Genomic DNA, 16,372 nt, shown 5'->3' on the forward strand with positions numbered 1-16,372 from the left:
ATTTCCTGATACTAGAAGCGACGATTTATACACATAATTTGTGGAGCTGAATAATTGACTTGTGTAATTAATGACTAATGTAATTTGTTCAAGTATGAACATGAAATGGGCCGACACCTGTTCTGGAGGATAAGAGCGCACTCAACAATTTATCTGGGCCGACGAACACATAAAGACGGCAACGTCACAACGAAGATGATCACTGCTCTTTGCTCCTACCCACGTGGCTTGTTCCACTGACACTGACCACCACGTGCCATCTGTTCTTAATTCTTTTTTCTTTTCTGATAGGAAAACAATTCATCTCCTTTTTTATTTTTTTATTTCCAAAACTTTACTAATAACAAATTTTAATAATACAGTAGAAGAACTAATTCATCTACCGATTACGTCCTTCCTGATCTGATTATAATTAGTACCCAATCTTCCTCGTTTATTCTATTCTTTCGTATTATTCTATATATTTTTATTAATTTTCATACTCTAACTTCGAAAAAAAAATGGGGGGCGGAAAGAAGTAAAGCTGCATCCACGTCATAACAAAATTCAACATGCCTCCAGCTAAAAAAATATCAAAGGAAAGTTAAATATAAACTCTGCAAAAATGCAAAATACATTTGAAAAGATATTTGTAAAAAGCTGTATATATACATATTATTGTTTTAATATAGCATCATTTTTAAAATTCAATTAGGACACCGTACTTTTAAGACCGGTCCTGAAAATATTTCTTTAGCTCTGTTTGCTGGCTATTCGCTATTCGGACGAATATGTTAAATATAACTTGAAGACATGACTCATGAGTAACAAGTAGCGTGGAGTGCCGGACACAAATTGGCTGCCGGCTAAGCTACATCCACCACGGGCAGATTAGCAAGATAGCATCACTTTATTCCTCATCTCCAACCCATGAATTTGGTCAATACTTTGTCGCCAAACCATAAACAAATCACTATCAACAAAACATAGTGATGGTTGCTATATAGCATTACAATTTCACGGATGTTCTATTGTTAGTTTGAGTTCCCTGTACTCTTTTATATTTATAATAGGAAAAAATATTCTTGAACACTTGGATTCTTTCGGCCAAGTACGAGTACAGACAATCGAGGCCGAACCAATTTAAATTTGTCGCAAGGATTCGGGATTTATTTTAGGATCTCCAGCAATTTTAATGACTAAAATACAAATATGAATCACAAGTGAAACCTTAAACCGTGGCTGACACTTGCACTTGGGAGCAAACCTTAGTGATATAGTCGCAGATAGACACCACTGGCTTGATCTACCAAATCATGCACAGGCTCGTGCATGTTTTAATTTGTTCCAGGCTCATCTGCGCAATACCACAATTTAACATGCCAAAGTAAGTTTAGGGATGCAAGGAAATATGTAATCCTAGAAAATACACACATGCATATTGAGATCATTACTAGTAGTAGACATCAATATGACACAATATATATAAAATGGGATCACTTATAGGTCATTTGGGAATCTTCTACACCAACTATATTTATAAATAATGGTTACATACTTCAGCTTCAAGTAAGACTAACTTATTTGATTGCCTCTAAGACTAGTTTTCCAAACCTTTGCAAGTTTCATTGCATACACTATGCTTAAAACCTACCCATTGATTTCTTGAAAATATAAGATTTAGCTACCCCTATATATTATTTGGATGTCGTCAAAATCTACCATTACATTGTCCAACAGAAAATATATTCACAAGATTCAAGATAATGGAGGGTTATAACAAGTTTCTACATGGAACACTAGAAGCTACCATTTTCCATGCCACACCATATATACCATCTTTCCCATTCAATGTAAGACCATCTCTTATTTATTTGTATTTTTTTCTTGATCTTATTTAGATTCTAGTTGCATCCTTAAAATCTGAGTTACAACTGTTTAGTTATTATCAATACCATATTACAGAAACTCAAAATTGCGCCTCACAAACTTGTCTATTATGAGATTCCCTTCAACAGTGCATATCAACAGGAAAGCCAGCCTATGTGACCATCAAGATAAATAAACAAAAGGTAGCATCAACAAGCCAAGAAATCGACAGAATCTGGAATCAAACCTTATATATTCTTTGTGCCCATCTGCCTGACGCGACAATTACAATCTCCTTAAAGACCAAATGCTCCACCTTAGGAAAAATCTGCATCCCTGCACACCAGATTTTAACTAAAGAGAGTTTAATCAATGGTTTTTTCCCGCTCTGCATGGAAAATGGAAAGCCAGATCAACAACTAAAACTACGATTTATGCTATGGTTTAAACCAGCAGAACTTGAACCAACCTGGGGTAACTTACTTGATAATGGCGGGTTCAACGGACAGAAGAATGCCACGTTTCCGCAGAGATCCAACTGCAGCATCACACTATATCAAGATGCTCATCATCACTCTACATTTCAACCCCCGGCCCATCTTTGTGGCACGCCAAGAAAATTGTGGGAAGATGTTTATAAAGCCATCGATGATGCAAAATATTTGGTCTACATAGCAGGATGGTCTTTCAATCCCAAGTTGGTACTGGTAAGTGAAAACAATCTATTTCCCTTCAGTTCTTTTCACATCTCAAGTCTGAGAAATAAGGGTAAAATGTGTAGGTTCGCGATTCTCACACAGAAATTCCACATGCACGAGGAGTAAGACTTGGTGAACTGTTGAAAAGGAAAGCAGAAGAAGGTGTTGCTGTGAGAATCATGCTTTGGGATGATGAAACATCATTACCTATAATCAAGAACTCAGGAGTGATGAGAACACATGATGAAGATGCATATGCCTACTTTAAACACACCAAGGTTATATGCAAATTATGCCCCAGGTTGCACAACAAATTCCCCACTATGTTTGCCCACCATCAGAAAACCATAACTGTCGACAGTAGAGGACAGCTGTTTTCAAGTAATCGAGAAATCATAAGTTTTATTGGAGGCTTAGATCTTTGTGACGGCCGATATGATACAGAGGAACACTCCTTATTTCGAACACTCAATACTGAATTTCATTCCCAAGACTTCTACCAAATAAACCTTTCCGGCGCTAGCCTTCATAAAGGTGGACCAAGGGAGCCATGGCATGATGTTCATGCCTGTATTTCCGGGGAGGCTGCAAGGGATGTGATGACAAATTTTGAGCAAAGGTGGACAAAGCAATGTGACCCTTCTTTGCTAGTCCCCCTAAACTCTATAAAAGAACTTTCTCAACAACCAAATTCAATAACTACCACAGCTGAAAAGAACTGGAAAGTCCAAGTCTTTCGATCAATTGATCACATCTCGGCAAATATAAACTTTCGAGTTGAGAGAAGCATCCATGAAGCTTATGTAGAAGCAATCAGGCGCGCTGAGAAATTTATATACATCGAAAACCAATACTTTATTGGAGGATGCCACTTGTGGGAGAAAGATAAGCAATGTGGCTGCACAAACTTAATACCAGTCGAGATAGCCCTCAAGATAGCTAGCAAGATTAAAACAAAGGAAAGGTTCGCAGTTTACATTCTCATACCAATGTGGCCAGAAGGAGTTCCAGAGAGTGAAACTGTACAAGACATACTACACTGGACCAGGGAAACAATGAAGATGATGTTTAAGCTAGTAGGTGAAGCTTTACAAGACAGTGGCGAATCAGGCCATCCAAAAGATTACTTAAACTTTTTCTGCCTTGCTAACCGGGAAGAAAAGAGACAAGGAGAGTTCATTCCTCCATCATCTCCTCATCATGCAACACAGTACTGGAACGCTCAAATGCAGAGGAGATTCATGATTTATATCCATTCCAAAGTCATGATAGGTATAATAATCAAATTTTTACATAATTATCAGTTACTCTCCTTATTATTTTTAGTAAGTAATGGGATAATACCAATGCAGAGACATGGTAATTCAAACCTTATTAATTTGCCGTTTATTGTGATTTCTTATAGTTGATGACACGTACATGCTGATTGGATCTGCAAACGTAAACCAGCGATCAATGGATGGGCAAAGGGACACTGAAATTGCAATAGGATGCTACCAAATGGACAATGAAGAAAGAAAAATTACACAAGGTGAAATACACAGATATCGCAATTCATTGTGGTATGAACATACAGGACAAGCCGCAGAAATTTTTCACAGGCCTGAGAGTTTAGAATGTGTGCAGAAGTTCAACTCAATAGGGGACCAGATGTGGAAACTATATCAAGGAAACAAAGTAGTTGATATGGAAGGTATACATTTAGTTGCTTACCCACTGAGCGTCAGGGAGGACGGCCTCGTCGAAGACCTTGTTGAACACAATGGCTATTTTCCGGACACAAAAGCACCAATGAGAGGGAGAAGATCCAAATTTCTACCTCCAACTTGCACCACATAAGTGCATAGTGGCAACGTAATTTGTGCTTCAAATAAAGTTTATCCACAAGATGCTTCTAAGTTTATCCACAAGATGCTTCTACATCCTTCAGTGTACTTTTATGCCACAGAGCCAGAGGTGGTTAATTCTGGAAAAATAGAAGCCCAAAATCAGTGGATATTACGCATGATTTTCAGATTCTTACCTATATTTTCAAATTTTTTTAGTAAGCTAAAAAGGTTGGCAATTAATTAACTTGGTAAAATCCCATGCATTTACATAACATAGTTGATGAAATGGCCTCTGTACACATGCAGTGACCTAACTTGATCAAGTAGCAAGACCAATAATACATAAAAGACATACATAAAGAAAGACAAACAAGACTAGTTACAAATGTATTTGTGTTTATTTGTAATTTTATATATGGGATGAGTCTTTTTATCCATTCTGGGTAAAAAACTGGTGAAGTTCCTTTACTGAAATTTCTTATGTTGTGTTTGGTTGGGTTGATTGAAAATGGACAGAATGGAATGATATTGAACTATAATACAGCTAAATGTTTTAAATTTTCATTCCTTCCACCATATCATTCCTAGCACCCTTAACTAGAGCTCAAACCCCCATTTTATGAAGGAATGCTTCATTCTCTATCAGACTTAGTTTCTACCCAAATCTCATCATAGAAAATTTGCACCCTCTCTTTTTTTTTCACGTCTTCCCTTCTATCCCTTATTATTTCCTTCTAATTTTCTACCATGCTTATTTTCTACCCAAATCACATCATAGAAAATTTGCACCCACTCATTTTTTTTCACGTCTTCCCTTCTATCCCTCAGTATTTCCTTTTAAATTTCACTCATTCCATTCCATTAACCCCTACCAAATGCAACAGTAGCGTATCCTTACAGCAGTATGTGCAGAAGATAATGTTGTACATATTTTGCCTTTTATCAACTAAGTGTCAGTTACTGCCCACAACCTGTTGGGAGAAATGTTTATGCTGGAAAGTACTATGGGAAGAAGTGTTGTGGGAACAAACTATAAGTTTCTGGTAAAATAAATAATACAAGTTGGAATTGAAGGTCAAAAACATGTTGATACAAGGTTTTAATAAAATTAAGTTAAAATAGTGTCAGTTTTATCTTAGAAAATTGTCAGAAAATTTTCTACCAAGTTGCTACAGAAACTTTTGTTTAAAATCTAAACATTTTAGCTTTCCATCATCTCAGCTTTCCCAGCTTATAAGGAAAGCTAGTAAAGGTGTACCAAGTGCTGCTTTAAACAAAAGAACAAGAAAAAAGGTACTCAATCTACAAGGCATACTTCATGTTAATCATCATGCTTTCCATTCTATGCTGCATAACTCGGTCACTTCTCCTGTATTTATGCTTAAACGACAGAAAGTAACAGAATTCTAGTTTTAAGAATACACCATCTATTAAGATTTCTCAAGTTCATCGACGTGCAAAATTATGTCAGATGGATTCATTCATCTAAAGTTTTATAATTTATAATGAGAACAGCTGAAAGATGAACTGTACTCTATGCTTTTTAGCTGACCAAAACACTAAGATCTTATTTTCTTGAATGGTGAAATACACTAATACAGTATATATTACTCCAACATATGATAGTTCAATTGATACTCAGTAATATCTATCTTTCAAAATGGCAGCACACTAAATACTCTTTTTTCTCGTTGTGGTTCCTCTCTTAAATTACAGGCTTCAGAAAAACTTGCCCAACTGATGCACAGCACAAAAAATATACCTGATTCCACCCCTTGCTCTACAGAAGCTGCCAGCTAGCATCTTTGAATCTGCATATTATATAGAAGAATACCAATAGGAGAAACAAAAGTTGACTTTTAAATGAGCACCTTACACAGAATAACTCAAAATTAAAAAAGAGAAAATGTAACATATAGTAGGTTGATGGAACTACTCGTGTTTCTGTCTCTGTGGAGCTCATAGTGAATTCCATTGCTGGGACAAGGCAGAAGTAATTGCATTATATAGTCAGACAAGGAGTCCACCATCCCTGTCAATTTATCTCCATATAAAAGATAAATATTTGTCCAAACCATATCCAATAATGTATTAACATCTTTGAACAGACACTTTCCCACTTTCACAGTATATGTGACCGGACTAAATAGGCAAATCCAAGTTTTGTCTTCTTTCCACCATCCCTCTAACTAATATCAAATCGACAAAGATCACAGAGCCTAATCATTTTTCAACTATTCCCGCACCTACGCAAGCACTCGCTACATCTTTAGACCCTACACAAGGAACATCATTAAGTGTTAACTATTCTTGCAACCATGCAAGCACCCGCTACTTTAGACCCTACACAGCAAACAATCAGGTCAATGTGTTTATTCCTTCTGGCTTCTGCTGAAGTAAAGTTCTGGGGTCTTGCTACTATACTTCGCAAGGAGCTGCTAAATCTATTGTCACTTCTGGATTTCTAAGGTACAATTCTCCATATTACATTTTTCTCTCAAAACTTGAATAGGTCGTGAGGAAATCATTCAAGGTCACAGTTCAGAACTTGAATAAATTGTGAGAAAACCAATCGAGTTCACAGACTCCATTAAAAAACTTAAAAGATGCTTGGATGACTTTTCCATGCGTAAGTTGAAACAAATGGATGCTTCAATTAACTTCCGTGGCTCACTAACTCCAAGTTAACTAGTGCTTTATTATGAGTGGCATGATGCTACACGTTCACATTGGCACATTGAAAATTTCACCAAGCCAGTAGTTGCATACTTGCATTCTACCTCCATAACTGTGACCTATCAGCAACAGGGGTGACGAGTAGATTTTCCTTCTATACATAACTGACTGCAAACAACGCATATCCGCTTCACAATTCGGAACTTCAGCTGATTTGTTCATAACTAATAATCATATAAATTGCAAACCTATTCTATATCCCTATTTAAGACGTCATGTATATTCTCTACAAATGCCTAAAATCATACAAAACAATAAACATGTGTCTACTGTTTACAATGATACTACAGTTCCCACTCAAACGCAACGCAATTCTCATCAGATTTAAACAAGACATTTTTGAACCCCACCGCATGGTTCATTAATTCCAATAGTTCCTAATAGTAGTAACTTAAACTTTACCCTGCAAACTACACCACAGCATCAGATTAAAGGCCATAAGAAACTCAGCGTATATAAGAGGGACCCTTGCTGACGGGAGGAGGGACAATAATGGGACATCAGCTTTAATTTTTGAATGCAACAAATATCATATCGGAAGCTTTATATATACCTTGCCACTATACAAAAAAATAGAATCTAGAATATAAACTACCAGTTTTCTTGTAATTTGTAGCTTGTTCAATTAAACGAGTTGGTGGTTCATTCCAAAATCTTGTACATGAAGACATCAGAAGGAAAGTAGCTCACTTTGGCTCGACTCCTATTGTAGTGTCAGACTGTCAATGTAAAAAGCATACAAAGTGTGACAACCAGAACTCAAGTTCAAAGGATATCAGAATTTCACTCTGCATAAAATAGGATCTAAAAGATAAAATACCAGTTTTCCTGTGATTTGTAGTTTGCTATACATGTTGGTGGTTCAAAAATTTCTTGTAGTGAAAAAACATGAGTAGCTCACCTTAGGCTTTGCTCTCGTCCTAGTGTGAAATTTCATTGTAAGAAGCATTCAAAGTGCGACAACTTAAACTCAAGTTGAAAGGATACCAGAATTCACTGTTTTTCCATGACCTGTTGTTTGTCTATTTCTATCTCCAGTCAATCTATTTATATCTATATGCTTCAAGCCTTCAGTTATATTATTCTGGTCCAAATGACCAACTAATAGTAAATAGTATATCCATAGTGTTTTACTATTCTTCCATATACATTGATACATTAAAAGTATTAGTTCATACTGTTCTCAGTTACTTCATCTTTATTTGTACACGAAAATTTGGGGAGCCTACTATAGAACTCATTGCTGGATAAGTATCACTTGCCATATTTAAGCTCAAAACTGATATTCATCATACAATTTGACCAACTATTTAGGAATTAGTTAATTCAACATTAATCCAGATCACATCATCGCATTAGGCGAAACAAAGTATAGAAGCATGACAAAAAACAGAAACAGGTCAGGAATTAATCTATTTTATTTGTTTTTTTAAATAGAGAAATTGTTATCATATTTATGCACCAGTAAACAATATATTAGGAGCCATTAAATCCAAATAGCAGAGACAAAATTCTTGCCTATGATGATCGTTAGAAGTCAGGTAGTCGTCAGCCTTCAAATGGCAAGTGCATGCCCTTCATCCTTCCATTCAACACTCCAACCTGATACTGTTGCATAAGGAGCAATATGTGTACAAAAAAAATAGCCACAAGAAACAATTTGCCGCGGCACGAAGATAGCAGCACAACTTGACTACTGTTCTATCATAATCGGAGGGCATAGAGAAGGTGGATGATAACAAGAGAAACGCTTATAATTCACTATAGTTGATTTTTACAGGTCAATTCATCTGTTGTAACAGTGTAGCTGCCAATCTTGCACTCGACATGCTGACTGTAGTATGGCATCATAAGGGTTGGTTGTATGCTTAAAGCCCGCAAATTAAACAATAAAGCAACTGTTTTATTACCTATTTAGCATACTATACCAGAATGCATCTTCCTAGAAACATTGTCTTGCATACTCCCAAGTAGAACAGTTACCCACTTTAGATAGAAACACCAATCCTTACTGCACAACTTCTAAAAAGCAATACACCTGCAAGTTCCACTTCCGGCAAGCATTTCTGATCACCACCGACACCAACCTAAATTGCAATTTAACCATAAGGCTTCTCCTACTGAAACGCATCCACCCAATAAACTTATCTTCAAATGTTTTTTCACAATATATAAACTCTTAATGTGTTAGAACCCTACATCCTTTTCATGATTGGTTTTACAACTACGACAAGCAATGAAACAAGTAGACCTACAATTACAATCAGTAACAAAATAGGTACAGACGTCACTATACTTACTAACTGCCATGACATTTCATCCAACATGCCATTGTGGCCTTGCCTCGAGGACCTCACAATATAAAGAAGAAAAGCACAGATATTTGAACCATAACCTATCAAACAAATTCAAAAACCTGATGACTTAAATCTTCGTATATTAGTTAAATAATAGATGTTAATATAAGCAATTTACCTAAAACAACCATTGACGAAAAAGCACTCACTTAGTATTTCTTCAGACCTCCTTAAAAATATATTTCGACAGTCAGGCAATCTAATACCCAACGCTTCTAGGTATAATATCCTAATATATATTGAACATATCTAAACATACTGTGTTTTCTCCATGTAGATGCAAACATAAGCATCTTTAATATCCATAAACAATATAACTTCAAGGAATACTCTGTGCACAGGCATAATTTCTCTTCTGCTATCAGTACTCTTCCAGGAATCACAACTGCTTTACTGGCTAACATTCCACATCTTTTGACAACTCTATTTAAGAAAAACTTTATCGCATACAACAAATCGAGCAGGATTTTTCTAATATTCTCATGTTCTCAATGTTAAGGAGCTCTGAATATCCAAATAGATTGCACAGAGCAATAAATCATGCCAGCAATTAAGTTAACCAGAAAAGAAGCAACCACAAAGTGAGAAGAATTTAAAAACCAATATAAAAATATTCGTTTGAAACCTTATACACTTGGCTAGTAATGGAAGACATCAAACCGAGTTTATAGTTAAATAAACCTAAAAGCTATATAGGTCGGCTCAAGTACTGCCGTATGAAAGAGCTTAAAGGAACCATAGACTTCAACTTCATTCTGTAGTAAACCAAGATGCTCCCTTTCTGCTATTGAAACATAAATACAACTCTCAGCGGCGGGTCATGTGAGGTTTCTCTAGTCCTCCCCACGAACCTGGAACCGAGCCTGAACCTGAACGGGAACCATATAAAGGGCTCTTCTCAACAGCACCCTAATGCAGCATGAAAACTTTCACTTGTTAACTCATGCTGCATATAACATGTAGTGATTAAATATCAGCAATTCATTACAGCAACTGTACCATGTGGACCCTGTATCCGTCCCCAAAAGGTGCATGGAAACCTCCTTCCGAAGTGTTAACATTCATCCCATATTTGCCACCTGTGGCTGACAACAGATTAACATAACGCCAATAATTAATTCACCTGAAACTTGAGAGCTGTTTTATCCATAGTTTTCAGCTTCTGCTATCCTAATAGACTTACTTCAGTTTCTTCTATGCAATTGGTTTTAGAAGAGAGTATCTAACACGTAAGGACAATGAGCTGGAAGAGTTACACAAGTGACAAGACACAGCAATGAATGGACTAAAAAAGTCCAGAATATGATACTTAAACAACTGGAGTTAACTCCCATCTCCAACCAATGGAAGAGGGCAAGCAGCCCGTCTCTTACTTCCTCTACAGACAGCAATGAAGAGAAGCTCAATACCTTCGACAAGGACTCAGAGATCTAAGAATTTAGTAAATTCACCAACACATCAGTTTTGATGGCGATGCATGAGTTTAAAGGTCATGCAGGGCAATCAATCACAGGGTTGTCAGAGTTGGGGTTTAGAAATGATAAAATGGTATTGGACAAAAACAGTTAAACAAGGTTTCTAAGTCAAAAGGACAACAAATTCAAGATTTACTAGCAGTCCACTAATGTACGTGAACTCAAAACTATCACTCTACTCTAACACTGCCGAAGATTCACTAGTCACTAAAGTACCATGCCTCCTTTTTTTCTTCACGCAGAAAACAATAACCTATCAAACCAGCGGTTATTGTATTTGTATCAGAGAAAAAACCTGTCTAGTTAATGGTATAGAATAACAAAATATCTCGAGCTTAATATCATACTTTTATTCTAAGGCCGTCAGGTTATACATGTGCAAATATACAGCTTAGATTTATAGAAACATGCTGAGGATAAATTGTTTGTGTTCATGGAGGATTTCAAATAATCAATATGTTGCTGCCGATGTAAATGTTTTTGTGATTTTCTGTGTTTATAGGCAAGGATTGTAGAGAAACAAGTAAGAAACACTGTTTACAACTAGTGATTAGCAAGATAACAGATAGAATGGAGAGAATTCTAGAGAGAAGTAGAGAGAAACTTGTTGAAAAAAGCCAGGTTTTAGAGTGAGAAAGTAGTTATAGAGAGAGAAACAAGAAATAAGCAGTTGGTGGAATAAGATTCCATTCTCCGTATTCAAATTCAACATGCCTGATAAATACAACTCAGACTTCTATTTATAGGGTTCACATCCTCTGAGTAATAAGAAAGTACTAAACTGCCCTTCCCTAGTACTATACTGATACTAACAGTCTAATAAGAAGAATGCTAATGCTGTTGTTGGTGCAATCATAACATTCCTCTCCCCTTAAATTGCACCATGTCCTCATGGTCTTCTGCTCTGACCTTCACCCTTCCTTCCACCTGGATCAAGTAGATCTCTTCCCTGTTTGCTTGATGTTTCATGGAAAAGTCTAACAGTACACATATTTGATTCAGGAGGAAACTCCAAGGTGTTTTACTTGGTGTTTCTACTGGTATTCCAAAGCTTAAACACTGGTCACTAGATTTGTTAAGGGAAATGACCTATGCACTCAAGGAAAAAGAAAGTACAGTGGCTGAATCATTATCCAACATGCATGAAGACACAAAGTGGAGAAGTGCAAGATTAACCATGAGGACATGGTTTATTTTCAAGGAGGGAGATATGTTAGTAGTGTCATACTGTCATTTCATTACTAGAAGTTACTTACAGTTGAGGTTTGCCTATAAATACTTGATAAGTTTTGTATTTCCAATTATGTTGAATTTGAATATAGAAAATGGAATCTATTTCCACCAACTGCTTCTCTCTCTTGTTTCTCTCTCTGTAACTACTTTCTCACTCTAAAACTCTAGCTTTCTCTAAAATTTCTCTCTACTTCTCTCTAGAATTCTCACAATTCTATATGTTATCTTGCTAATCTCTAGTATTAAACATTGTTACTTGTTTCTCCACAATCCTAGCCTAACAGAAAATCACAAAAACATTTACAAAATCAGAAAACTCAAAGGTCAATTCCTGACAATTGCAACATGCATTGGAAATTTAGAACTATGATCAGTGGGTTGAGGCAAGAGTTTGAGGTGGTTTGACGTAAGTGTGTGGTCGTGATACGGACAAAGGAATTATCAAATTAATTTGTATATACTATATACAGTATAACATATTATCTTCAGAATATTATATAGTTACTCCTTGGGAGGGTTTTAGTACTAATATGAACGTACATAATTATAAATATTAAAGATTTTAGCATGTTATAGTAGTGGAATAACAAAAAATTGTTTTCCTTCATCTAGCAAGTTTACGTATTTTTCCACTTTTGGGATATCTATGTTAACAACTGTAATAAAGAAACAGACCAATACCATAAATTGTTGGAAAATTTTGAGAATCTATTTCTGTCTCTCCTGTTGTGGAGATGGGTTGTATATGTATATTATTTTACCTGTCTTCCACCTATTGTCCTACATCAAGTGGTAGTATGGTACCAACTACCAAGTACTTTAAAATTTTCCTACTTCCTTTCTCCCCTATATATAGCCTCAAAAACTCAGTTAAATAACCAACATGAAAGATGACATGCAGCAGAAATTGTCATGGCCTGGCCTCGAATGCAAGGTTTTTATGACATGACGAGGCTCGAGGATATGGCGGCCGTCATGGAGTCCGTACGGCATCTATATGGGCGCATGAAGCCATTAATATGTAAGAAGTAATGACAAATCTACATATTATAATATATATTACTCAAGAGAGCAAATACCAAAGACAATATCACTGACACGCGTACCGTAAAATCGAACCACTACTACTTAAAATATTGATATGATACGACCAACATGTTAGTATGTACAGAAGACAACCAAGGAGAGTTGCATCAATTTTGAATGAACCTGTTTTAAGCCAATTTTTTTATATTATTATTATTACTATTATTATTATTATCATCATTATTATTATTATTATTATTTAAGTATATTATTAAGAATATTTTGGTTTTTTTGTCTCCTTTTATCTAGCATTAGACTAGGTTATCAAACATCGAGCACAACATTAGTTGCATCAGGGACTTAAACAATTTTAATGAAATGAGACATCCTTTCTCTTTTTTGTTAGCTGGTAGAGCATATAATAATATAGTTGAAAATAAGACAACATTACCAGCAGCCCATGGTCTAACATCAGCATTTGGATGTTCAGCGCGAAGCTTTTCCACTTCACGTGCCATGGACACCAAATTCTTCTCCATTGCTTGTCTCTGCTCCATTAGTTCGATGTTTGCCTTCTTTTCATAATCAAAAGCAGTTCTATAACATAAAACAATAGTTGTAAGCCCTGTATGAACATGTAAGAAGCTAAAACATGGTTTATTTCGAGCAAAATTGCTCCCCGCTATGGAAATTAGAACTAGATATCAACCTGGCTCGCATAAGTTCCTGGTGCAGTCCATCAACCTCGGCCCTCAAAAGTGGAATCTGCTGGTTATCTTTTTGCAATTTCTCAAGGTCTTTTGTAAGAGTTTTCACTTGCACAGATAGATTCTGATTAACAGAATTCAGCTTTTTAACTTCAGAACGGAGTTGGGCTGCCTCATTTTTTAAAGGCTCAGTAGCATGAAGTTCAGCTTCTAGCTTCTGGCCTCTCTCAATAAGCTCCCTTGAATGACGTTCTTGATCTGCACGAATCTCACTGATGACGAAATTCATACGACTAAGTTCTTCTTTAGCAGCCCCCAACTCTTGCTGCATTGCTATTCGATCATCAACCATCCTCCTATTTTCACCGAAAAGCCTCCGGATTTCAAGATGCTGGATTTCAAGTTCTTCCTCCAATAAAGCAGGGTGGGGTGGCAAAGGACCACGACCAACATGTCCTTGTGGGTGATATGGGTGATATCCCCGACGATTGTCAAGGGCCTCCCGAGGAACACGATTTCTACTAGCCATTGTGAATCAATCTACTCACTAAGAAAATAGTTGGTTAGATTTTAGACATAAGCAGAATACAATGCTACATCAAACTAAAACTTATTTCTTCCATTCTCATTAAACGGGTTGTAATCTCATGATCAAACCCCTTAGTACCAGTTAACCACTCTGATAACCGAATTTCTACATATAACACCTCTTAATCTTCAGTAGTTAAAATATTCATTAAATTATCAACAATTAGTATCTATATGTTACTAATAAATCTTCATCCAGACACAGAGTATATAATTAATAATTCGATTTTTTTTTTTTGTTCATACATGAAACAAATGAGTATTAAAACTGATAATCAGCCTGTCTCCAATTAATTATATGCCCAAAAACAAAACCTAATATGAAATCAATAATTGATTATTGTGCCCTAAGTTAGGAGCTGAAGCTAAAAAAAGACATACTATTACAAAGCATGAATGGAACGAAAGTTGAAGTGGATTGTGAATTTAACCTCGTGGAGAAGGCAAGACGATAATCGCACCCACGAATATTGGTGCCGCGATATGTAAAATATATTTATTGCTTTAATCACTGTGTAGCTGCCCGGTTAGTATGTCCTGTAGCCGCAGGCACCGCCCCAAACTTGGGTAATGGGTCAAGTGTATTCCATCTCAAAATTAAAATTAAAGAATATTTAAAATTATATAATAAATTGGATTTTAAATAATAAATTAAATTTGGTGGACAGTCAATTATATTTTATGTTAATTTTTATAATAGATTTATAAAAAAAATTATATTTACTTTCTTTTTTTTTGGCAAAGATGTTTATTTTCAATTAGCCTAACCATATATTTGAACTAGTTCGCTTTAATTATAAATAAGATTACGTATAATGTAGTCAATGTAAAAAGTGATAAGTGAAATATATATTAATATTATACACTGTAATTCTTATTTTAGCATATATTTAATTACAACCTTACAAATTTATGTAAAACGTTCTAGACAAAATTATTAATATTATTAAAAACAATATAACATATCATAATCAATTGGAATTTTTAAATTTTGACAGTTACCTAATAGCAAGCTAATAAGCTTGTGTTTAATATAAATTACCTGGTTGCTTTGTATTTCGGTTAACATTGTTTGAAGTATAATAAGATGTTTAACTCTTAGTTTTTTGCATATAATAACTCCACTCGTGAAAAAATTTAGTTAAAATATGAGTTGTCATATCAAAAATAAGAAATACATATAATATTATAAAAATATCACATTTCAATCATACCTTCGTGAGCCGACCGCAAAAGGATTATCACATAAGATAACACATCATGTTTATACCTCTTGTGATCATCTTCATGAGAAATGTTTAGGAAACTTTTGCTTGCGCGGGGAGGAGCGCTTTAAGTATAAGTAGCCTCATTTATCAATTAGTACCGAGGAATAAAATCTAAGAATAATTAGAGAAAATGACTCAAATAATGTATTTTTGATTGACACATGCCCATAATATCAGTATTCGAGAAAATTGTCTTTTTTACCTAGTTGTCTACGCATGTCTGAGATGCGTACATGATGTCCACCTGTCCCTATCCTCTGTTATCTTTCCCTTTTGCCAACGGTCCATTTTCTGTGTTGAGATCCTTCTTTGCTTAGCATCATCTTCTTTTTGATACACGCATTTACGTGGTGCGCACCCTTCATATAAGAATATTCCAGTTACATATTCAACACGTATTATTAGAATGCATAGTCAAAACTTTGCTAATGAATATACGCAAGTACAAGATGCGTATTTTTTGTTAAAAATTGTAAAACTTGACCACGCAGGTTTAGCATGCGCATCCGATTGGTTATTTTGGGCAGTCTCTTCCGCCTATAGACATTTGGGGCATTCTTGTTTAAAATATGGATATTTTGGTGCTTCACCCGAATAATTAATTGTA

At 35.6% G+C, this 16,372-nt stretch overlaps 2 protein-coding genes across 7 annotated transcripts; one reads left to right on the forward strand and one right to left on the reverse strand.

The window, feature by feature from the left end:
* Positions 1 to 953: 953 nt before the first annotated feature.
* LOC108195832 (protein FLX-like 3) lies at positions 954 to 15,089 on the reverse strand. Of its 6 annotated transcripts, XR_010285622.1 has the most exons (9): positions 14,929 to 15,077; positions 13,912 to 14,456; positions 13,654 to 13,799; positions 6,312 to 9,198; positions 6,138 to 6,186; positions 4,260 to 4,512; positions 2,332 to 3,978; positions 2,096 to 2,236; positions 954 to 1,336 (listed from the first exon to the last, which is right to left on the reverse strand). XR_010285622.1 is itself a non-coding variant. In XM_017362805.2 (5 exons), the coding sequence occupies exons 2-5, from the start codon at positions 14,436 to 14,438 to the stop codon at positions 10,276 to 10,278; spliced, it is 855 nt and encodes a 284-aa protein (XP_017218294.1). In that variant the 5' UTR covers positions 14,439 to 14,456; positions 14,929 to 15,089; the 3' UTR covers positions 10,051 to 10,275. The 6 variants fall into 6 exon arrangements, 4 of the variants coding, with proteins under 4 accessions (XP_017218294.1, XP_017218291.1, XP_017218293.1 ...); XR_010285621.1 differs by lacking the exon at positions 6,312 to 9,198; XM_017362805.2 differs by lacking the exons at positions 954 to 1,336; positions 2,096 to 2,236; positions 2,332 to 3,978; ... (1 more) ...; positions 6,138 to 6,186; positions 6,312 to 9,198 and adding exons at positions 10,051 to 10,377; positions 10,468 to 10,547 and having other exon boundaries at positions 14,929 to 15,089.
* LOC108195831 (phospholipase D alpha 4) lies at positions 1,483 to 4,385 on the forward strand. The gene is made up of 4 exons (XM_017362801.2): positions 1,483 to 1,832; positions 1,998 to 2,555; positions 2,630 to 3,818; positions 3,952 to 4,385. The coding sequence occupies exons 1-4, from the start codon at positions 1,746 to 1,748 to the stop codon at positions 4,383 to 4,385; spliced, it is 2,268 nt and encodes a 755-aa protein (XP_017218290.1). The 5' UTR covers positions 1,483 to 1,745.
* Positions 15,090 to 16,372: the final 1,283 nt, after the last annotated feature.

Source organism: Daucus carota, chromosome 7 (genome assembly GCF_001625215.2).
Source record: "Daucus carota subsp. sativus chromosome 7, DH1 v3.0, whole genome shotgun sequence".
NCBI lineage: Eukaryota > Viridiplantae > Streptophyta > Magnoliopsida > Apiales > Apiaceae > Daucus > Daucus carota.

Bases quoted from the DNA above. Each gene is read 5' to 3' on its own strand.
- LOC108195831 (XM_017362801.2), top strand. From the start codon at position 1,746: ATGGAGGGTTATAACAAGTTTCTACATGGAACACTAGAAGCTACCATT. The intron at 2,556-2,629 runs GTAAGTGAAAAC...TAAAATGTGTAG, and splicing joins TCAATCCCAAGTTGGTACTG to GTTCGCGATTCTCACACAGA. The intron at 3,819-3,951 runs GTATAATAATCA...GATTTCTTATAG, and splicing joins CCATTCCAAAGTCATGATAG to TTGATGACACGTACATGCTG.
- LOC108195832 (XM_017362802.2), bottom strand. From the start codon at position 14,438: ATGGCTAGTAGAAATCGTGTTCCTCGGGAGGCCCTTGACAATCGTCGG. The intron at 13,800-13,911 runs GTTGATATCTAG...TTTATGTTATAG, and splicing joins CAGGAACTTATGCGAGCCAG to AACTGCTTTTGATTATGAAA. The intron at 10,378-10,467 runs GTACAGTTGCTG...ATGCTGCATTAG, and splicing joins ACGGATACAGGGTCCACATG to GGTGCTGTTGAGAAGAGCCC.